The following is a 24,483-nucleotide window of genomic DNA, read 5'->3' on the forward strand; positions in this document are numbered from 1 at the left end:
GATTCGTTCCCTAGAGGTATTTGAAAGACATGAAGATGTGGTGCTCAGGGACATGGTTTAGTGGTGGACTTGGCATTACTAGGTAATGGTTGGACTCAATCATTAAAGGTCTTTTCCAACCTAAACGATTCTGGTTCTGTGATGCTATGACATGCTTTGCTTTATAAGCCGAAGAACATATTTGCAAAAGGGGTGTTTGTTTGACACCTTATGCTTTCAACACAGGCTCATGAAGTTGTGATCTCAAATCAAATGTGCCACCACTTAATCACTGGGAGAGTGTTATTTTAATTACATGGCATAACAAAAATATATTCTTGTTCACTGTATAGAAGGGAGGGAAGGTAAGTCATGACACTTTGAAATCCTGCTTTTTTTCTAGCCCTCCTTCATGTAGTAAAACACCATCATATTGGCTCAACTACAGCAGTGGACTCCCTGGAGATGTATCTGGAGGCCCAGGGAAAGGGATCCCACTCAGAATGGCAGAAAAATGAATATGTGGTGTATAATTTAACTGAAAGCAATAAGCTTAATTTTACTCAGTTCTTAAAACATGATGAGTTGAAGTTCAGATTTTTAAAACCCATTAAGCCCACCTAAGTGTTTTACCTGTGTCACATATATACTATACTCGGGGTTTTTTTAAAAAAAAGGAATTTAGGCACAGATATTTTTTTAAAGTTTCTATTAAAACTTAAATGTAGTCAAAAATAGATTTTATGTATCCTGAAAATAGCAGAAGAATGAAAAATCCATTCCCTGTGCAGTGTCTGAAATCCTGTGACAGCAGCAGTAGTCTGACCACAGGGAAAAAAATACTGGCTTTACTATCTGTGCTGTGGAAGCTGAAGAATGCAAAAATAAACCATGAAAAAATAATTAACTTTCAATAAAGCAAGAAGTAAGCATTTGTACCTAATGTAAGTATTTTTGCTTACAATGCATTATTGGTGTTGACCAATGCATTATTGGTGTTGTAACACTAGTTTTATGGGAATCATTCCACAGAGTATCAGAAACTGCTAAAGCAATGCTAAAATTTTTCTGGCTGAAAAATTGCACCTGTCCAATAGGTCAGATTTCACGTTGTTTTAAGCCCTTATTACACCACATTTAAGTAGAGTACTCGATTTTTCATACAGGTTGCTTATTGGTATTTTGAGGAATTCACCTCCGGTGTACCATAGGACTACAAAAGGGGCTCTGCTCTGCGCTCCTCCCTCAGTTCCCTTTCCTCCTTAGTCCTGAAGCACTGACTCCCACTACAAGTGAGGCAAAACCAGCCACAGGATCCACTTTGCAATGCTGCCCTGCCCCTGCTGAATTTAAACCTCTATTAGCTGTGGTTTGTGCCCCCAGGTAGGTCCTTAGCATGTTTGAGCATCCGCCTCTGGGAGGTTCCTCATGAAGCATCTTCTGTGTCTGAGCTGCCCATGCCCATCAGCCGGCCACCACGTTGGCCACTGTGCTCCTGCTAATGGTGATGGCTGAAGGTCCCCTCCACGGGACTTACCCTCTCCACCCCCTCTTCCTGGACTCAAACACGTGCCTCTGAGGGCTTCCTAAGCAGGAGCTCTGACAGTTGTGCTCTGTGGGGATTTGCTCAAACCTGGATACTTCTGAGACTTGCCCTACAAGTAAATCTCAAAGCAAGGTCTGAGCTTCTCGACAAGAGAGGTGGTCAACCCATAGGCAGTCACATACTGTCCTTGGGGACTGGAGAAAGACATCTTCCTCTCACAGATAAGCAAGTTGCTTTTTTTTAGGCCTTGCTTTTTTCCCCTAGTTAAGCCAAAAATGCTGGAAATGGCCCATCTTTCTGTCTGCTCCCAGGAGGCCGTCATCTTTCCTATTCATCTTGACATTGCACGGCTACAAAGCCAGGTTTGAGACTGGGCGTTTAGCCCAGGGGTTTCTGCTGGACAACTAAATATGTTGTCAAAGGCATGAAAAGTTCAAGATACTGGCAGGTAGAGAAACATGGGCTGCAGTTTGTGGTCTACAGAACAGATAACAGCAACCCAATGTGTCAGACTATCATGGAAAAGAAAAGTATTGCCATGACAAGCTTTACTCAGATAAGGGACTAGAGGAGGTGAAAGGAAATCCAGGCTTGCTTTTAATTTTTAAAATGTTATAAATTCCAACTAACACCCATACATTTTTAATGCTTGCTTTTAAAATGTTAAAGATTTCACTAACACACATGTATTTTTAATTCATGTGAGCCTCTAACACTGCAGTAGATGTTTTGGTACAAGAAAAAACAAGGCCTGAAGAATATGCATTGCGCTCTAAGTCTAATAAACTGCAGTCTGCAAAGAAACTTCCCGTCTGCCTTACTATTTTACTTCTGCAAGCATCCTGCCACAGTTGCTCTTGGCTGTTCAAGATGAATGTGCAGAACCTGACATCTGCCAAACTCTGAAAGCACTTTCCCGATTGGTATGGAATAATTGTATTTCTCATTTTGGAATTTACACTGTTCTGTTTTAAGAAGAAAGGGGTAGATTAGGTGATGAAAAATGCATACAGTAAGACTTCTGAAACAACTGAAAATAACCCAACTTTTGTGAGATTAAGTCCTTAAGACGGAACTCTTTGATTTGTGGCCCTCAGAAATCTGCATTTTTAAGATACATCTAACACCACAATTACAATTTCTTTTCCATTCCTGAATGCAAATTCCTAGAGGGCTTATGTTTTCTTTTTTTAAAATCCTGCTTTTTCAAATATCTCTCTCACAACACAAGGCTCTTCAAGCCTTTCACCTTTTGAACTGGACATAGGGCTGCTCAGTGACACAGTTTTAGATGGTGTTGGAGACGATTTTCCTAAAACGACATCAGTCACTATCCTTTAGGGTATTTAAGCATTAAATAAAGGAACACCTTTCTACTTGGCTGCAGCTCCCTTGCCTCTCTCCTGGCAAGAAGAGGGGCCTCACTCAGAGAAGAAAGCCCTGGGTTAACCACAGGGCTCAGTGTTACTGTCTGGCTGCCCATGCTGTTACTTCACCGAGGTAACCGAGGTTTATGTTGCCTCATAGGCATTAAAGGGAGGAAATTGCTCACAGTGATGCGCTACAGGAGAAACTAATCCATGGCCAGACAGCCATCACAAGACCCTTGCATCTCTTCACATCTTTGCCTAATCACCTATTTCCCTAAAAAAAAAAAAGCTTTCAGTGGTACAGCCTTATTTTGAACAGCAAAAAGAAAATATGGGATGAGCTGAACTGTAGGATACAGGAATGCGTGTACCCCACTGACAGGCACAACAGCAGGGGAAGGCTGCAACTCTCCTGCTCTTGCTGGTAAATTCTGTGCCTGTATTTGATCTTTCTTTTACCTAGGTAAGTCTGCAGTTCTGCCTGTATGCTGGGGAATACCTGTTATATTTCTGGAAGCAAAGTCTCCCTAGGGTTCTTCTAAACTCTCAGGAAAAAAAAAGAAAAAAAAAAAGAACCCTCATAAAAATGTATGCTGTGCTAGAGTAGGTATTGCAGTACTGTAAGTGTCCCTAGTCCAGCTGTGGTGTACTTTGATAAGACAGAGCGTAACACAGAGGCAGAAGAGCTGTGTGATTCTGCTAAGCTTTAGGTACAGTTTCTGTTCCCTTCTGTTTATTCCCATAAAAATAGACAGCTATCGCTAAGTAATACCACCAAACACAAACATACTTACAATAACGTTTGAGAAAGCAACCCCAACCATCCACAAGAACAATCTTGGTTGCTTCGCTAATATGTTGCCTGGAGATAACACCACCCAGATTGTAAGAAGAATGAAAAGCAACAGAGGTGACACAAGAGGTAGGAGTCCTTCATATAAAGAATCATTCTTCAGTGTTTTCTTTAAATGTGCTCTGCAAATAAATACAATTATTTTACAGAGTAAGGAAATTTATCCACTCTATTTCTTCACAACTCTAGCCTGAACTCAGCCCAAGAATTCATTTTGCAACACAACTAGCTAGCAAATATGCTAGCTACCCAGACATTTTATGACAAATTGTAGGACTCCCAAGTAACCGTTACTTCTGAGGTAAAATCATACTGGTTTATTCACTTAGCTTCTGGTCAGCTTCACCCACTTAGTATTGCCTGGCAATGGAACTCTAGGCTTACAAAACGTGAGCAGCAGTACACTATTGTAGCTGTCATCCAAATAAGCAACACACAGACTTGCTGTGAATTCAAAAAATGTGTATTTTTTTTTTTAGAGGATGAAATTTCTACCATGAGGCAGGAAATTACTTCAGCCAATACACCCCACATTTTCAGAGACAACAGTGTCAAGCACGTGGCTGGCAGGCAGTGCTGTTGTTTAGGGCTAGAGGTGATGCTGCTTAGACAATCCTGTACCATTGGTAAAGTACAGTCTAAAGGGAAAATCAATGATGCATTGTGTTTTCTTGGATATTTTAAGCTGTCTTTTAAAGGTATTACTATTAAATGCAGTAAACAACTGCATTTTCTGTCAGCAAGGAAAAAGGTAGCTGTAAGACCAATAGTTTTTGCATCTATCTTGCGTCCTTCTCACTCACACAAAACTCAATGAGATGTTATAAAAGGAGTACAAGGTTTAATTTACTAAAGTTCACCACCATTAAAACCATTTCTTCACACCAATAGTTCAGAAGAGCAATTCTGTGTTTGAAGTGTAGTGGGAAGTGTCCTGTTTAAAATCTCTGAACATTTGTATTTATAGAAACATCTAGACAAAAATCTAATAAATATCTTTCTTGTTCCAAAAAAAAAGAATATTCTTTGGATAAAGTAACAACTGAGAACAGGCAGCAGGATGAAGAAAGAGGGGAGATGACTGGAAATTCTTCATGCATCCTTCAAACAAATAGGACTGAATGCTTAAAATTACTGTGCTCTTCTTGTTCAGAGGAATGATAAACCCACTGGAAGGCTTGAGAGAAACCATGTTACATGCCTTGTTGGAAAGGAAAACACTAAACAAAAGTCCTAACATGAGAGAAAAGAAAGCAGAAACTCATTGTTCTGCAGCGTAAATGCTACTGCCAGGGACTGACATGCCCAAGGTGCTGTCCTCCTGTTCCCAGTCTTCCCTAAACCAGAGTCCCTTGCACCACTGGTCTCCAGCCCACTCCCACTGCTGCTCCCAGCACCTTGCCCCAAAGCTCAGCTTTTCTGCAGGTCATCAGCCTTTCCTGCTCCAAATCCATCAACTCTCCTTTCTTCCTGCCCCAAACTTGGGAATATTTGTGCTTTCATAAGCCACACCGAGTACTGCTACATGAAAAAGGCTATGTGGGAGTGATGCCTTATTGTCTTGTAGCTTCTCCAAAATTTAAATGTTAATTTCCACTAATTCCTGAAGACAAGCAGTGACAGTCCAACCTCAAGCACACTTGGGACATGAGAGACCTAATGTGACAGCTGAGTGAAACGAGCTAGCACACATTAGAGGAAGGCAGGCAGCATTAATAAAAATAGGCCACAGGAGTATAAACCTGCCGTGTACAGAATTCCTAGGTGCAGCAAGCCAACTCTTAGATGTAATCACAGCTTGCCACCTGCCTAGTCTGTATCTGATGGCAATTATCTGCAGACTTCATACAGAGAAGAGTTTTACATAAGGATCTGGAAGACAACAAAGAACTTCATGGAGTGCAGGACGATCAGCTACAGGACTTTACCTGGCACAGGCAGAAGTTACAAATCACATTTGGCTGCAAATAAAATGCAGTAACTACAGAGCTTTCATCAGTTTACTGTGCAGGACCAGTGTGAGACCGCTTGGAGAATGGCAAGTGAAAGGAAGGGGAAAGGAGTTATAAACATGGAAAAGTATCCATTTGGACACTCAAAACTGACCACAAAACCCCTTTATTATATTATCAGGAGGACAGCATCTGGCTGAAAGAAACTAGGCTGCTCCAAGAATTACATTTAGTTCTCAAGTGAGGAAGCAAATATACAGAATTAAATAGGAAGGGATAGAACTTATTTATGGTTAATTAACTTACCTGTGAATGTTGTATAGTGTCTGTGGAAATGAAAGCAATAAACTGAAGCCTGGAAGAGAAAAAGATTCATATGTAATGATATACAGTCCTGGTACACTGATGATCTCAGAGTTTTCTCATATAATAACAGTGCTAGTGTGCTATTTTAAAAATGACTCGGTATTCTTGTACTCATTGCAGGATATGAACTGTATTTGGAGACTTTAGGCAACAAAAACCAAACTTCCCTATTTTTCCAAAAGTTAGCTGCTAGAAACAGTTGCTGATCCATATTTTCTTGCATAATAAATGACAAGAACAGGAAGATTTTTAAAATTCTGATATAGCTAGTAGGTAGGATCAGTTATTTGTCGTACAAGTTCTTCTGCTGGACCCAAGAAAGACCACCCCATATTGCATGAGCTGCTCTTTGGTTACCTAGTTAAAAATACAAGTCTAACACCAATGGAAAATATGAAAACAATTAACCTTGAATAGGGCTGCCCACATTACTGGGGAAATAACAGGTTTATAGTTCAATATACACAGTTCAACTAATGATCCACTTTGCTGATACAATAGCTGAAAAGAATTTTCACGATATTGCCATCATTTGAATGAGTAAGGGGTTTTTACAATATTTTTGTTTAAGAGAGCTATGACCTTTCTGTTGCTCAGCTTTAAACAACAAAGAACAAGGAATTCCCCTTTGCTAAGGCTGCGTCTGTCTGTGCTGCTGCTGGTATCACCAACCCAGCTGCCCTCAAGCTGCCTGAAGACCCAGTCGTACCTTACCTGTCTTAACACCCATGTCCAAAATACATTGGTCCAACAAAGGGTCAAAAACCTCAGGCAAAAAGTGGAAGTGTGAGGTTTAAACAAAAAAGCCACAGTATCAGTCAGCCTAAGTGGGTGAAAACAGATTTAAGACTTTAATCTCTGTGTTTCCCTGCAGAGCTCTTCGGTTTGGGTTCAGATTCTTCCCCTGCTTTCTGTGTGTTGAAGGCTTTTCCCTGGTCTCTTTGCTGCTTGGAGATTGCTCTGAGTAACATATGTCTGCCTAGCTTTTATATTTTAAGGCATGAGGATTGATTTTGGTGCACTAAATTAATAGATATTTTGTATTTTGTTATAGGCAAGCAAAGCACTCTGATGCTGTAAACCTTCTGGTTTTACCTTAAAAAAAAAAAAAGCTCATTTAAGAAACACAGTGTACGGTTTGTAAAGAAAAGTAGCAAACTTTAATCTCATTATTAGGAATAATTAATAGAAATAAGGAAAAATAAGGATTAATAGAGGAAAGAGCTAATTTCAGCTGACTCTGTACTGGGGCTAACATGGCATAGCAGAGTCTTGAAAAAAGCCACTGTTTACTGTTCAGTCCTCATCAAAGACATACCCAAGTGTTTCACACGGTCTGGCCACAGTGGCAACTCAAGGGAAGGAAAACTAAAAAAAGCAAGAATGGTGGAGATCGGAATTGTTGGAAAACAGAAGCAAAAGGGGATGCAATAGATGATCTATTTCACCAGTCTTTCTAGTTATCTTTTAAAGAGGATGAAACAAAGAACTGGAACAAAAAGAATATCCAGTCTGTAAATAATTTCAGATATTGCAATTTTTTTTACGTATTTACTTCTTGCTTTTGCTATTTAAAACAAGTAAGATCAAGAGCTCTGTCTCTTTACCATGGCAGAAACTCCGTATCAAACAGCTGAAGGATGTGCAGTTGAAGCAATATCCCAAGAATTCTCTAAATATATTTCTAAAATTCACAAGCTTAGTGCCTTCAGAGTGATCTGTGTTTAATGTGCACTCCAGTTAGCTATGTTTTCTATTAGGCAGGGAGGGCTAGTTCAATAAAATCTTGAGTTACGTACAGCAGTTCCAACATCTGTATCGCATTAGAGCAGACATGAGACAAAACATTGACTCTTGAGGTTAAATCTAAATTTCCTGCTGCAATCCTGAAGTTTGATTTGTTAGGAGAAAAGCAACCGAGAGGAACAGAAATAGAGACTAGAACTAGAAATAGAATTCAAAGAGCAATGGTTGCCAACAATTTGTTATTTTTATGAAGTGCCATTTTAGTTAGAAATAACATGCTGACCACAAACAATCCCCCAGCTAGCTAAAAGCCACTTTCCAAATGGGGCAGTTCCACCAGTTACTCCCCTGTGTTTTCATAAGGTTTCGCTTTCAGCAGAGTGAGAGAGAAGGATGAAAAAAAAATTTGAGCTAGTTCATCTGGGGATATTCAACGAAAACTACACACCAGCTACAAGCTGTAAAGTTGATTTTCTTTTTTCTTTCCCCTTTTTTTTTTTTTTTTTTTCTTTTTTTTTTTTTTAAAGCTAAGGAGGCCTGGCTCGGGGGCTGCTTTTGGTACTCATTAAGCCTGCTTTTTAATTGGCATTAAGGATCCCTTTGTGCCCAGGAGCTAAACTGCTGCTTCCGCATTGCTGCCATTCCCTGCTGGTCTGGGGAACAAAAGGTGCAGCCTGGAAAGCAAACCCACTGCTGTCTCTTTGGCACTCAGCCACCCAGGCACTGCCCAAGGGACGATGATAGAGCTTTTTTTATTTTTAATATCCTAAGTGCACATATTTTTGTTTATAATAATTAAAAAAAATCAAGTTTAGCACATTAGACATTTTTAACACATTACAGAAAAGAGATCTTCAAGTCTTATGAGTAGCATTACTGTTCTTTCAGTATTTTTTTAATTTCTGCTTTAATATTTTCCCCCATTTTCCAGCTCATTAAAATTCTGAGAGCCAACTGTAAGAATACAGGCCTGTTTTAAAAGCAGAAATACTAAAGCACAGATGGGTGGCACAGGGAATCCTTGTGTCACACTAGGCTGAAGATATCAAGCCCAAATCCTCAGATTTATGGTACAATCCTAATGGTCAGTCCTCTGCCCTGCACTATTTTGAGTCCCTTCTCAGAGAAATAAGCATTTGCAAAGCTCTTTATCAGGAATTATTTTGTCCATATTAAAAAAAATAAATAAATAAACCTCAAAAAACTAAAAAAAAAACAAACAAAGCCCCCAAACCAATGTATTCCAGAATTCAGCATTAGAAAAATGTAGGAAAATAAAGGCATTATCTTGCTTTCCAAATATATATATATACACACACACATAAACACATAGATACACACACACACAGACGTGCATATATAGATACATACACACACGTGTGTGCGTGTGTGTGTGTGTGTGTGCATAAAAGGGATCAAAAAGATAATTCCCATCAATTTTAGTGACAACTTTAGATTTATAAAGGCAGTATCTTGCTTTCCAAATATATATAGATACACACACACAGACGTGCATATATAGATACATACACACACGTGTGTGCGTGTGTGTGTGTGTGTGTGTGCATAAAAGGGATCAAAAAGATAATTCCCATCAATTTTAGTGACAACTTTAGATTTTATTCGGTGCTTTCAAATGCAATTCCAAAACAGAAAGATATTGTGTGATATTGCCAAGCAAATTTAAAAAAAAAAAAAAGCTAGCACGTGATGGATACCATGGTACATTTATTCCCTATGTTAGTCTACACTACCAGTAATGTGTTTACGTTTAGTTATATGAGGGCACCTTAAACCCTCGTGTAACTAAATTTGAAGACTACTGAAGACCTGCAGACAGTCAGGTTGTTTCTGTGACACGTTGCAGTTACTTTGTGTGGCTGCCATGTCGGAGTTAATTTAGGCATTTCTGCAAAATACAGACTTGCTCATTGTAGAGAGGGAGAGGGCAGAGCCAGAAGCAAACTGCTGACACCACTGCCCGCTCTAGAAAATGCTATTTCAGTAACCAACAGGAGAGCTTCACGCTGGTGGTTGGACAAGGGTAGAAAGGCTAAAGCAGGCAGCCAGGTTCCTGAATACACCACACTTCACAAACTGTAAATACCACAAAACCATTAATTTTAAACAAATTATACCACTTCAAAGGAAGGACAATGTTTATTTTAGCTGTTTCTCTTCTCCACACCTTCGCTATCATAAATCACGTTTGTTAGTACATTCCTGACAAGTGAAACATCCTTAAACTTCCCTAAGAAAAGTGTTGAAATACCATTTGTTAAGAAATGGCTCTTCCTGATAATTAAAAGTTCAAAAATCAGACAGTGCAATACAAGGTTGTCATTTTAGGTGAACACCAAGCTGGAAACTGTAGGAATATGTTCAGGGAAGTACCCTTCCACATCCCTGCTGGACTGCCGCCCCCCAGGTCTCCTCAGAGCATTCCTCTTACCTGAGAGACAGCAAAGAGGTCTGTGCAGACCTTCTCCTGGGTGTATCACAGAAGCTAAGTAAACATCATCTCTTTAATAAGAGGCAGCTGTAGTGCATTTAGCCTACAAATACAATATTATCACCCTCCTCTCTTGCTCTTCAATTGCCCATGCCCGTGGTCTTCTTCAGGATACTGCTTGGCCTTTCTATTTCTAGGTTATTAATCAGTGATAGTCAATGCTTGCTTTAAAGAGATATTCATCTTTCTTAGCCACCAGACAAAAAGAAAAAAGATAAAAAATATTTAGGCCTCAATATTAGCTTGCAAAAATCTTTACGTACTTTTCACATGTTTTTTCCAAATTTTTTCCACATTTATTGCAGCTAGACAAATGAAAATATCTTAACACCCTGAATGTCTAGCAGATTGTTCAGTGCCTGGGAGCAAGCTTCATCAAAAGCAAACATTCAGAAGCACTTGTAACCAGAATAGCAGCTTTTTATGGAACAGTGTGATTTTCTCAGGCACATCTTGAGAAGACAACTCTTTTAATTGGTTGTGCAAACAGATAATTGCATATTGAGCTGTCCACCAACTATAAAATTATGGTTTATTATTATGTAAAATGACAAATTTAGAACCACTTAGTAATTGCAAAAAAAAAAAAAAAGCTTAGACAATTAGTATATAATTTTCAGACTTAATTGAGCCTGTAAAGTCTGAATACATTAAGCAGTTTAAGGACAGATGACAAATACACCCAAACAGATCTGCACAGTATGAAATGATTTTACAGAGATTAAGAGCACAGTGTAAACATGAGCACTGCCTTTGTGTGCAAAGTTGATGTACGCTTTCGATGTTTAGCATCTAAGATAGTTCTTGAGTATTAAGATTGTGAAGGGATGCATTTATCATGCTTGTTAATTTTATAGCTTATTTTCAGTATCTAAGGAAGTACATACTGCATACATCTCTCTCAAATGGAGCTGTAAGCTAACAATTAGCATTTGGAGGGATTTAGTACAGACTGAGAAATTAGTATATGGGTGTAGAGATGTTTCTTGGATGTAGTTCTGCTCACGGAGCACGTACACATTACTCTTTTTCTGGGCACAGCGAGAATCGAGCACCAGAGAAATGTTGCCTTTATTTGAAGATCCCAGGCTGCCTTCTAGAAGGACTCTGCCAGGTGAGCTCCCTTGTTTGACTTTCTTCTGAGGCTCCCACTGTCCATGAAATGACTCTCCACAGCTAACACCGCTGAACCCATTCCCAATTGTAATCAGCATTCCGTGACACCGCTTCGCCTCCAGCGCTCTGTGTTTCTGGGTTGTTGTTCTGACCAATTCAGATGAGTTACTCTAAACATGAACTTAACTGCTTTATATATATATATATATATATATGTTGGGTGACAGGTGAATATTTCACACCCTTTACTCCAACAAAATCTTGTACAATCTGTCACAACAATGCCTTAATAAATGTTAAATTGGTGACAGACATGTAGAAGCCAACTCTTGTTAACCACACTTTTCAAACAAGGCCAGTCCAAGCCTGTCAGAGCAGTAACATTTTGAAAACATACTTGATGTTTAATCACTCAACTACCCATCAGTAAGGCAGAACCATCAGCCACTTTGCAATGGAAACTATAGGAAATCACTCCAGAATGACTTCTCCATGAGGCAGAAACAGTTTACAATTTGACCATGGTCTCTGAAACATTTTCTGACACTGAAAAACAGGCAGGCTGCTGGATAATTTCCCACTGCAAGGACTTGTGTGTCCTCCTTCAATACACAGTAAACAGGACACAGCATAAGGGTGGGGTATTGTTTTAGAGGGATAACTGTGCTTTCCCACCCCAACAGAATTCGAATACTTGGCAAGTTTTAAATGTTGTGGCTTGGTCTCACCATTCGTTTTTTGCTTCTATTGTGTTTTATTTACTCATTTTATATACTTAAGTAGCTCAGAGAAGGGAACCTCAAGGAACACACACTGCAAAATTCAACACAGAACTCAGTCCAATACACATCATAGGAAAAAATTCTGAATGCTTTGGCCCCATCTCTAAAAGAAAGTTCAAGCTTCAGATCTCTGACAGATGTTCGTACTTCACTCACATTTCATGTTCAAACCAGTACATTGAAAATTTGTGTCATTTTTGCCACAGGCTTCAGTAGCCAGATCTGGACACAGATAGAGTGGACTCAAATGGACTACCATGTCTGGATTGTAACTGTCTGCCCCATGTGCCACACAGTGATGAAGCACAACACATCCACTCCATGCTTTAGTGGTCCTTCAACGACAAAGCCTAATCTTCCAGGTGCAATTAATACTGAGGAGGAGCAGGAATCTTCTTGCATCCAGGAGTTATTTTTCCAACCTGGCCTCTCAAGGAATGGAACAGACATGGTAACACTTTGCTTGTTTGTGTGCATCCCACCATAACTTCTGAGCCCTCTGCTCAATTTTGAACAATTTCAATAGACCGAAGAAAATTTCCAGTAAGTTGCACAGAAATGAACAGTCAGGTAAAAGACAGAGACATAGAAATGTCTCCGGGGAGCAGAGGATTGCACTATGAACTCAAATTTCATTAGATATAAAATCTATCTCATAGAGAGCAAGTATGAATGTGTCATGAATGGGAAATGCTTTATTCAGAACATGCACCTATTACAGGTCATTTAACTGTAATGTGAGACAGAAACCACCATCAATTAGTAATGCTGCACCCTGAACTACTGATGTTTACCTGTCAGTGCAAATCTTCTTATGAAGTCTATAGCATCATTTGTGGGGAACTGACTGTTTTAAAACGTATTGTAAATATTTTGTAATGCTCTCAACCTGACGGCATAGTGACAGGGAATGCTAGGAATTCAGGATACCCTGGAGGGCCTAAAATAAATGATGTCTCTTGCCTCAGTGCTACCTTTTGAAGGGACCCTAGTTAACCAGATAATGCTATGGGACAACTGTGGTTAAATCCCAAGAGCATGTTTGGAGTGTCATCCACAGGAGTCTTGCTGAGAGCAGAAGTCATTAGTTCCAGCTGAGCACACAGGCACAGAACTTTAGAAAGGTCTAGCTGCTTTCATGCTAGATGAGAAAAGGCCTTTCTGTCTAGCAGCCAGGACAACACACTCTGGAAACAGGAGAATAACCTTCTTTGTTTATTTCGTGTGCATCTAGGTCTGTGTTTTGGAGCTGCAGGATGGAATTGCACTCACTGCCTGTGAAAATTACAGGTTTCTGTTTGCTGGGTAACTGAACAGTTCTCTTGAAATACTATGCAGAAGTTTCTCTGCCTCACAGAGGAGTCCTCTGAGGTCACTGTTCAGCAGTCCAAGACTTGGCCTTCCTACAGGTGTTCACAGTGTGCTAGACAGTTCCCAGGAACACACATAAAGCTCTCTCTTGGGGCTTTCTTGAAACATCTAATCTAAACACTGGTCTCGCTGCACTTTTATGTATATCTTTGCGTGTTCTGGCACCTGATAAAAACTCCATTATTTTCAGCCAGTGAGTGTCACCTGGTGATACCACAGCTTCCTCCGAGGAAGCTTTTGCAGAGTTCATCCTTAGGTTATATGTAGGCTATTCTTTTTCTTTTTTTCCCCCCATCCAGAAACTCCAAGAAAGATAACTGAAAAACTCCTCTTTTGCATCTTGTCTGGGGGTCTTCCCACTACAGAAGGCACTAGCTACAGCCCAGCTGATCTTGGAGAAGTGACAGCTCAGCAGCTGAATTCCTGTTGTGTACACAACAGTAAAAGCACAAAACAAATGCCAAGTATTGATGGAGCAGCTACAGGTTCATTGTTAGAAGGGACCACTGGTGACTACTAAATACCATCAGATGGTTAAGGACAGTCAGTTATGGTTTAATGGCTCCTCTCAAGGTCCTGGGAAACTAACTAGTAAAAGCACCAGAGGCCCACTACATTGCTTTGTTTTTTTTAACTAGCCACACGGGAATTTAACTGAGCGTGCCAGAGAGTGGGCTCTCTGATACAAATGGATCTATCTGCCTGAGCAAGATACACTTGCTGCAGCCTTTCTAAGGGAGAGAATAATTTAATCTTCCCAGCTGCTCAGCTCTTGGTGTAGGTTAGATCAATACTTTATCTGCAGTCACAGCGGGGTCCTGCAATTTACTGCAAGCTTCCAAAAACTTTATATATCCATATTCACTGCACACAGATTTATCCAGTCACAACCATCCTAACCACCATTGCTCAGCTGAGATTGAAACCTGTGGTAAAAAATGGTAGTGCTTTCTGGATCAGTATGTTCCTCAGTGGAAGGATTAATACTTAAATTTAGTGTCTGTTTTTAAACACCGTGATGATTTTGTAGTATAGAGTTAACCAAGATAATTTTTGGATACTTTAAATCCATAGTTAAATATAATTAAGCTGTACAAGTTGCCCTGTTAATGGCCTTATGGATAGTGTGCAAGAGACAAGGTTTTTAAAGAAATCTTTTGGCTCTTATGTCTACTCTGATTGGGATAACCATGGAAGAAATACTCAGTTCTCTGCTTATGTATCCATTCATGCAAGTGTACCACATGAGACAGAAGCAGTAGCTCTTTCTAATGCTGATGGAACAGTCCATCAAACCTTGCTTTGCAGCTGGTTTTGGTAGTTTATGAAGGACTCTTGCTTCTGCATATGTGATGACATTGACATGCTTCCTTACCACCAACTTTCCTAAATGTTGAACAGTTTGAATTAAACCCTCACTCATGGCTTCCCAAGCACAAGCGAAGCCACCAGGGCTGAAGGGGCTGCCACGGGTCTTAGTGTGAGGAACAGAAGCAGCGATGTGTGCAACACAGAATGAGTGCATTCAGTGAAGCAGCCCCTGCCTGTCCCTGACACCAATACAGGCCTAATCTGTGGCTTCTGGATGAGCCACCATCCATCTCTCCTGGACTCACAGTGCTCCTTTGAAATCACAAATCACCCCCTATCCCTCAGTGCCCTGCCAGCCACCAGAGAACAGCTTACAGCTGCACCTCTGTCATGCTCAGTAACTTAACTGCTATTTTCTCCCCTTCTTTCTTTTTCTCTGAGTGCCTCAAACAGACCTGACAAGAAGATTGTATAATCTTGGTCACACAGAGTCAGTTTCATGCTCTAGGTAAAACGCTATGTCCCTTCCAACCCAAACCATTCCATGATTGTCAAAACCATATCCTTGAACACGTAGCTCATTAGAAAGCACAGCCCAAACATAAGGTCCTTTCCATTTTGGGAATTCTGGAAAGCACGGCTGAGGCTGGAGGTGGTACCTGCTGAAGATCTCACCAGTGGGAAAGGGTGGTGAGAGCACTTGTCAATGCAATGGATTCAAAAGTCCCCCTCAAAATGCTCAGAGCCAGCAGTGGGTAACCAGCTATATCCAAGTCCTCCATCAGGCTCAAGGACTGAAGATGTTTTTTGGGATTTATGTCCAGACTGTCAGTGTTAAACAGATTTTTTGGTGCCCTATTCTCACCATTTGCATGCTCATGTAAAAATCCCTAACATTTATATGCTAATTTCTTCATCTTCCAAGCAACACATCAAAGCCATTTTGCTTGCACACATTTTTAGCTAAGACTACAATGTTTGTACCTCATTAAAATGTAACTGCTCTTGTTCTCAGTCTAGCTAGAGCAGTCGAAAAGCATTCAATGCTTATTTCAAACTACACTGACAGTATCAAATAATGAGCAAGTAGGCTATTGCTGTGCATGAAAAATGTATCACTTCTGTTTGAAAAGTAATTCTAAAGAAGTGCTTAGAAACCACCTGGGTCTTCTTTAGATTTACAGTTGTGCCTCCTAATATTATTTAAATAATGCCTTTATTACTTCTATCCATAATGTTTTGGAGCAGAATGTGCTGCAGGCTACAATATTAAACTTATAATATATGTAAATACATACAACATTTTACCTGAGTGACAGAAGGAATCCCTGAGACTTTGAGAGCCAGCCCTCAAGCACACTGCATTGAACTGCACATGCAGATAAAGAATATCTTCTGTATTATTTGTGTGCAACAGGGAGTAATTTAATGAGGACAAATGTTTCCAAAATTATATACTTTAAGTTTTCCAGTATAAGTAGTCCAAAGGACTAGCTGACACAAAAGAAATAAAAAAAATATGAAGGTAATACAAAAAATGTCTAACCAAAATAATTAGAAAGCAGTACAGCTTTGTATGAATCTGGACACTTACCTATAAGCAAGATTACTAATGCATCTGTAATGTAATAACCAAACAGGAAAGGCTTCTGCCAGACTTCCACACCAAGAGCACCGGTAAGCAGATATGCTGCTATTAATACCTATAGAAAAAGGATAACGTATTTTCAATCCTTTACTTCTAAAGGCACAGAATTTCACTTATAAGTTAAAAACTCTGTTATTTTCCTCTTTCCTCCACTTTATAGGACCTTATGCTGCCATCCCAAAACAGTTACTTATAAGCAGTGAAGCAGCTTCCAGGGTCACCAACAAAATTACTAAAAATGTAGGAAATACGGTAAGCAAGCAGCTCCCCTGCTAATGTGTGCATCTGTAAGTACTACTGACTTACCTTTTCAGAACACCCGATTTCTAAAGCCCTTAATGCTAGCTCTCCCCACTGCACAAGCACCTTCTTGTACTTGCATACAGACTGAACTGATCATAGCAGAATAACTGGGGTGGTGGAAATCTACGCTCACCTGAAATAATAATTAAAAAAAAAATCAGTTGAATGGATCTAAATTTAAGATTCTTGCCCTATGACTATGCAGCTCGTTAAGATCCTTGCTTGAGCGTGGCAGTGCAGATTTGGATGTCTGAATTGCCTCAGCAAGAACAAGTAGCACAATAGATCTGCAACAGACAAAAGCAGGAACTAGTTACAAGAGTTTCAGCTTGGCCCATTGAAGACAGTGAGGCAAATTCTCGTCTAAATGAAGAATGTGTATACCAGGTTTTGCCACCGATCACAACAGAGCTAACATCTGTCTTTGTGAAGAAGTTGCATTATACTATCCATAAGACATGGAGGGTGGACTCCTGGCCCCATCAAAGTTGATAGCAAAACTCCAAGTGGGTTTGACGAAGCCTGAATTTACCCTCACACGTTGAGTTCTGAATAGACTTTTCCTGTCGGGTGACAGAAGAGGAACTCCAGTATTATCCATTAATAGAGCCAGCACTTTCAGCAGCACAGTCCCAAGTATCACTGTGGGATGTCAGCAGACCTGCAGGAACAGGACCATCGGTGCAATGGGCTCTATCTGGGGAATCCCCTGCCCTGGGATTTGGTGATGCAGCACTCACAGGTTGAAATTGCCTCTTATTTGTTATGTATGAAAAAATACTCTTCTGCTTCAAATGTCAGTGTGCTATTTTTTAAAGACTCATGACTGAGATGCTGATTTTACTGAAATCAGTGAGAATAACTATGACATCACTGAGGCTGACCCAAAGATCTCCTTTAGAAGGCTGGAAGGGTGAGAAAACGGCTGTCCCTTGAGTTAAGCCATACTAGCAAAAACTGAAGATCATCAAAATTATTAGACAAAAGCTAAGTCTGATAATCAGCTGTGTAAACCTGTGACTGTTTTTAAAGGCACTGCTGGCAAAAATCAAAATTATTAAAATATACAGCGGTGTTCCTAAGCACAACTGAATAATCCTCCCTAAGAAAAAGACAGCCAACTTTTATTCATCTCCGGCATTGATCCGCTTTAGTACTTTTCAGATGTAAATCTAGTCTTTAGCAAGTAAAAATAATTTTAACCTTCTGTAAAATGAGAAGCCCAAATTAAGTAACACAAGTAAGGACCCATACAGCGTGTTAGTGTCAGATGCATATGTAGACTTGGATTTCAACTCACTGCAGCATCTGACCAGGCAAATTTTTGGTTTCCAAGGCCTTATCTGTAAGGAGGCAATAGTACTTAGTGTAGACAAAAATCTGGCATGGTGTTAATTTGTAGGCCCTTTGACATGGCAGCCTATGGCTGAGCAGCAGGGCAGTTGGCTTCTGAGCAGTGGCTCGCTATGTTGTCACAGCTTTGTAAATCACAACAGTCACCCTTCTCCCCCTGTAAAATCAAAATATTACTTCATTAATGTGGCATTGAGAGAATTCTTTATAACCATAAGGCAGTATAACTCCTCAAAATCTCCTAGCTTCTAGGCCTTTAATTGTTCTCTAAAATACTCTTTCATGCCTTTCCACTACTGCAAGTTTTGTGATTAAAATTCTACACTGTATGTATGTACATACTTCCCCCCCCCATGATTTACCATTTCTATTTTACAAAGAGAGTATGCTGTATGATACACTACACAAGTTCTCCTTTTTTTTTAAATCTACTGGCTGTGCTTTAAAATTCTTAAGGGTTCTACAAAAACTCAATCATTTTACTTTAATATTGAATTTCATTAGCATACTCCAATAGCATTAATTATTCATGTGTTGAAATAATTTTCATTAACACAGTACTCAAACCGAACACGCAGAGAGCAAAGTAATTCAAAATACGAGGTTACTTTTTTCCTTTGAAATAAATATGGTGCTTGCCTAAAAAAGTAAAAATTTACAATTTCCTACCAGTCACAAGAGTTAGCTTCGGCATAATATGTAACTTTTCCATTTTAATCTTTTTCTCAGTATCTTTTTCTTTCAATAAATAAAGGTGGCAAATTTAACCTATAAAAATAGGATTTTATATGCCTTTAAAAGGTCATTTTGCATTTAGGGATGCAGTATATGACAGGTAAACAGCTAAAGGCATGTGGACAATTAATCAACCAATAATAGTTTGAGTAGAATCATAATTGGGTGCAGAAATCTGCTGCAGAAAGAGCCTGTGCACCACAGGTTCTTCTGTTTAAATTTCACACGGATACACTCTGGGGTTTCCCCTCAGATCCCCAAGTACTGAGTCTGGTTTCCAGCTGTGTCAGGAGGCAGCTGGAAGCAGACACCATGGCCTGTCCAGCACTGCTTCCACACTGCTACCCGTTCTTTAACTTCAACAATTTCAGTGAGCTCCTGCCTTTGGAGCTAAATAATAATATTATTTCTTGACAAGAAAGGCTATGATTTCCACAGACACTTCAAATCAGAAAAACCCTGAAAGTGAGTTATCTTTTTAAGTAAACTAAAAAAAAGATTCTGAATCCTGACAACGTGACCAAAGAATGACACGTCTGTGTCTTCTTTTTTTTTTTTTAATAGCGACTTCTTTCTTATCCCTTAGAACAGGCAGAAATTTTTTAAAGATGTGATATACAATTGCATTGCTCAGGATTTCTCTGCCAGTTCGTGAATCACTGGCTGCCACAGTACTTCCCGGGAACAGGGACATATGAAACCTACTTCAGTGTGAGTTTTGTAAACTGCTTCTCAGAAGAAAACGTGGTATATGACACCCCCAAACCCTGTTTTGACTGAAAGGAAGGAGAAAATGAAGTTCTACAATGTTTAAATTGCTACCTGCAACATACACTTCATTTATTTGGAGTTTCAAGGACAGCAGAGTGTTCTCCCCAAGAGCCCCGGTGGAACAGACCAAAGCCACTGGGCAGAACCTGGTGGGAAAGCATCTCAAACCAAAAACCTGGGGCTCACAGCCCAACCCTCCATGCCTTCAGGCACGTCTGTATATAGGATTCCTGGTCATCTTTTCCTTAGAGGGCTAGGGCAGGGCCAGAGAGAGCTAGCTGCTGCCTTTCACAGTGGCTACTTGTGCTTTTGTGCTTTTTTCCAGCTTGCTCTCTTGGCTGGGAAGAGTGAGGGGGAAGAGTGTGGAACTGTCTGGGTCATTCCAGCTCTCGTGCAGCTCTTATTTTCAACTTTAAACTTTTATTTAAGAATATAAAGGATATCTCTCTTTTACACTTAAGGCAGCACTGAGGTAAGCAGAGGTATCACTGCATCACAGTAAGGAAAAATTAAGAGTTTGTTCCCCTACTACGAACTCAACTGCAGTGGCTTATGAAAAGCAACATTAGGGGAGTACTTTATTAGGGGAATATTAAAATTTTCAGGAGAAAAATAGATTTTAAACAATCCAGAGGACATCTGTGAAAATTAACATACAGCCAGAAGTCTTTCTCAGGAAAGCTTTGTCTATTTTCCTCCAAAAAAACCTTAATTTGCAGTTATTAGCTTTCTTTGGTGGAGTTTTCTTCTTCAGTCTTCTCTTCAGCCCATGACTTCTGGGTGTTTGTGTGTACTTGAAAGTGTATAGAAACTGCCTACATGCTACAGTATAAAGAAGCTCTTCTCTCTGCACCTCTTCCTGCCTACAGAGGACTCAGCAGGAGATGGCTCCTTGTGCTGGAGGAAGGAGGCTGCAGATGCCTCCTCCTTGATTTTGGATCCACAAACATGACAGACCACTGACTGAGCATCTCTCAGACATGATACAGCCACATTTCAAGTTTACACACCACAGTTTTGTATAAATGGCTGTCTGCTGTAATCAAAGCTAACTGGAGTGCCAATTACAGCCCAGCTACTGTAATTAGGTTACTGATTCTGATGAGTCATCAAGCTGCAGAAAAATTATCTGCGTAAGCCCCACAAATTTCTCTATTATAATGAGGTATTTTTTCATGAGAAACAGCAGCTCTTTTTATAGCACAATTAACACAGAGCCAGTGAGCGGACTGTCTGTGTTTATATACAGTGGAGCTGACTCAGCAGCAGTGTCCTGGGAGCTACGTGCCAGTTAAGCTTTCATTAAGGTTAATAGTTATCTATTTGTACACTTATATCAATTACTGTATTTCCTGAGCTTTGTGGGGATAATGAGGTTCAAAGTCTCCGGCTACCATCAATTCTAAAAGCAGAAGCAGTGTACTAGACCACCTGAATGTCTGACATGCCAATGCAATGGCATCATGTTGTCAGTGAAATTATTTAAGACAGAGCAGAGAGGCACATTCGTGCAGCAATCCAGTTCGGAATGCAACGGAGGAAAGAGAGAATTAAATGCCCGGGAACAGTTTGAAAGCAGCCTGTGAGTGCTTTCACACCTTCTGCCTCTGAACATGACTGTGGGAATATCTGGCAGAGAGGTGGTGGGGAAAAAAAAACCACATTACCTTTCCTACTCATCATCAGATATTTGCTAAGATCTTCAGTATACTCTCCTCCAAATAGCTACAGATGAAGATCTACCTTTAATAGCGCACAGAGCATACAAAATGCGCTGAAGAACAAGGCCATGTCTGCATGGGAATTAAGACCTCTTACTAGACTAGTTAGTACAGCTGGAAAAAAATACATTATGTATTTTCTGGTGTGTTTGTGTGAAATGTAGTTTGGACTAATGGAAAAAACACTACCTTGATCTACAAATCCTGTCTTGTCTCTGTCCATAGAAAATCACAGCTACAAAAGCTAATTGTTATAACTGGGAAAACTGACATACAGACTTTTCAATAGTACAGTCTCCCACCACTGTCGATAACTGCACTATATAGCATCAAAAAATCCTTACAATTATATGCTTATCTTTGACTGTAGGCAAATCATCACAGAAGTTACTAGAAAGCCAGCATGCAGGACAGCAACTCAGCATCAGAGGGGAACAGGAAATAGCACTTGTTAACACTTTACATTCAAGTTAATCAAAGGAGTTTACAAACTGTACTGAAATTCAATCTCACCACAAATCTGTCAGGCAGGGAAATGTTATTACCATTATTTCCCAGATGGGAAGGCACTGACAGAAGCATAGCTCACCAAAAGGCACTGAGATTTAACAGTACTGCTCTCCTAGTTGATGCCCACTCCATTCAACCACTAATACAATTCAAATGTTACAGCAACCCAAAAGAGCTTTCTAAATCTCCACATGCATACCTACACCGATCATCTGAGTAACAAGTGAAATTGGTTGCTCATAGCTATTCTGCTCCTGCTGGAAGAACTTCACTAAGAAGCCTTACTCAGACATGGCTGAAACTTGCAGACCAGCTGGCTGCCTAATGTCTTAGTCCTGAGCCAACTTCTTCTCCCAGAACTTATTTTCTAGGGGATGAAACAGATGCATCACAGCTGGACCACCACATCTGAGTTGTTCTCAAACCACTGGATTCTGATTATGTTTACAACAATACATGTGCAGCCATTAATTCAAGTACCATATTTCCATTAAAACACATATTTGAATATCTGTCAAACTTCTTTATAATTACATATATTGGGCTGTAACTTTCATCTCATGCCTGTGACAGGAAGCTCAGAAGACTGGGACTGTGTTCTTCAGGCTGCAAGAGCCTGGCTATCTAAGAAACAGATAAGCCAGGCCAGAAATCCCAGCACTGGGTCCTTGGCAGTGTAATGAGTTTATTACTGCTGCTACTCATTTGTTCACTGAGGCCACCACTCACTGTGGTGCCCTGGGAATGTTTCTGAAGAGGTCCACCTCGGGGTAGGGCTGTAAGCCAGTCAAGAACCCAGCTGGGAACTGGCTGTGGGTTGACACGTAATCCATGTTAGTGAACACGATTCCCGGAGAGAAAACCTCTAATGGTATGACTTCAACTTTTTCTTAAGAGTAAAACTCACTTGACAACAGTTAATGGTAGTTGTATAAGTATAATGCTATTTCCGTTACCACATTTAATGTAAGAGGTGGTAGAACTGAGAAGGCCTAGTATTGTATAACTGTGTAATTACTGTTAATAAATACTACTTGGAATAAATCACATCACACCTCAGAAACTAGTGTTGGTGGGAAAAATGCCTATGGCTTCAGATAGCACAGTAGTTTCTGCTAATGCCACAAATCAAATGCAGTTAAATGACATTTTCATGGGCACTATCTGACTGCTAGGCTTGCTGCAAGCTTTTTTTTTTCCTGCAAGGCAATTAATCTCTGATCCTGACAACTTGCTCAAGAGCATCCCTTCTTTGCAAATCCAGGAAATATTTCTGAATTACTATTAGAGTTATGCTATTTCACATTCAAAATCTTGGCCAAATATATTTGCCTTGAGCTCTATTTTGTTATTTCTGTAATATTATGAAAACACTAACATTGTTAAAAACATAAAACCAAAACAGGAACAATATATACTTACCACTTGGCTTATATCATATCCCCAAGGAAGAAAAAGAACTCCTGTGTTGTACTTCTCCCAGTGTGAACACATAAAGTTAAACAAGACAATGCTTAAATATATATACATTGTATATACAGAAACTCCAGTCTTCCCATTGTCACGGGAACAGACAGAAAAAAAAGAAAGCACAAAAATGGAGGTAGCCCAGCTATCCAGCCCATGGTCAAATAATTCTCCCAAAGGAGTACTGGACTGAGTCCTTCGAGCATGTTTCCCATCTATGGAGTCTAGAAGGATTGGGAAAGGAAAAGAAATAAAGAATTAGAGCACAACAAAGAGTAGATTTCTTCACAGACACTTCACTACTGCATATATAACATGGGAAAAAAACATGCCAACAGCAAATCGCAGAACAGCAGTCCCTTCAACACCAACATGATAGGATTGCTCATAAAATATTTGCTTCACTTATCGAGTCTTTATTTTTTCCCTCACCTCAGCTTGTAAACTAAATGCCACATTCCTTAAAAGCTTTAGAAAGACATTGGTCTAGTGGTCTTTAAACACTTTTATGCCAGTCCCTGCAATCAGTTTCTCAATGCAAGTGCTGGAAAAGGTCCCCGGGGCTTCTCACCCATCCATTGGTGTTGTGGACCCTGAGACTTCAGACCGCTTGTGGGGTAGATTCACTAAGGCATTTATGTTGCCTGATGGTAAATGCCTCAATGACTAACCATTATGCGGCAGCTTCAAGGAGTAGATTTCACAAAATTTGTGTCCGTGCCTACATAAGATAGTTTAAAGTTTTTCAGGCGAAATCTTAGGATACAAGTGCCAGCAGTGTACCCAGGTGGCCAAGAAGGCCAAAAGCATCCTGGCCCATAGCAGAAATCATGTGGCTAGTAGGACCAGTGAAGTGTTTGTCCCTCTGTACTCAGCACTGGTGAGGCTGCACCTTGAATCCCGGGTTCAGTTTTGGGCCCCTCACGACAAGAACAATATGGATGTGCTGAAGCATGTCCAAAGAAGGGTAATGAAGCTGGTGAAAGGACTTGAGAAAAAGTTTTATGAGGAGCAGCTGAGGGAACGGGGGGTGTTTAGCCTGTAGAAAAGGAGGCTGAGGGGAGACCTTAT

The 24,483-nt window shown here is 40.0% G+C and overlaps 1 protein-coding gene across 1 annotated transcript in view; it reads right to left on the reverse strand.

The window, feature by feature from the left end:
• Positions 1–23,695, reverse strand: part of LOC104281417 (ethanolaminephosphotransferase 1-like) — a gene marked incomplete at its 5' end in the record, with an annotated part of 25,888 nt that extends 2,193 nt beyond the window's left edge. Inside the window, 5 exon segments of the mRNA XM_009879403.1 lie at positions 3,690–3,870; positions 6,007–6,055; positions 16,499–16,607; positions 23,368–23,640; positions 23,643–23,695. Coding sequence (XP_009877705.1) covers positions 3,690–3,870; positions 6,007–6,055; positions 16,499–16,607; positions 23,368–23,640; positions 23,643–23,695 — 665 coding nt within the window.
• Between the last annotated feature and the right edge of the window lie 788 nt (positions 23,696–24,483).

The sequence above is a fragment of the Apaloderma vittatum genome, unplaced genomic scaffold (genome assembly GCF_000703405.1).
Source record: "Apaloderma vittatum isolate BGI_N311 unplaced genomic scaffold, ASM70340v1 scaffold17012, whole genome shotgun sequence".
Classification (NCBI taxonomy): domain Eukaryota; kingdom Metazoa; phylum Chordata; class Aves; order Trogoniformes; family Trogonidae; genus Apaloderma; species Apaloderma vittatum.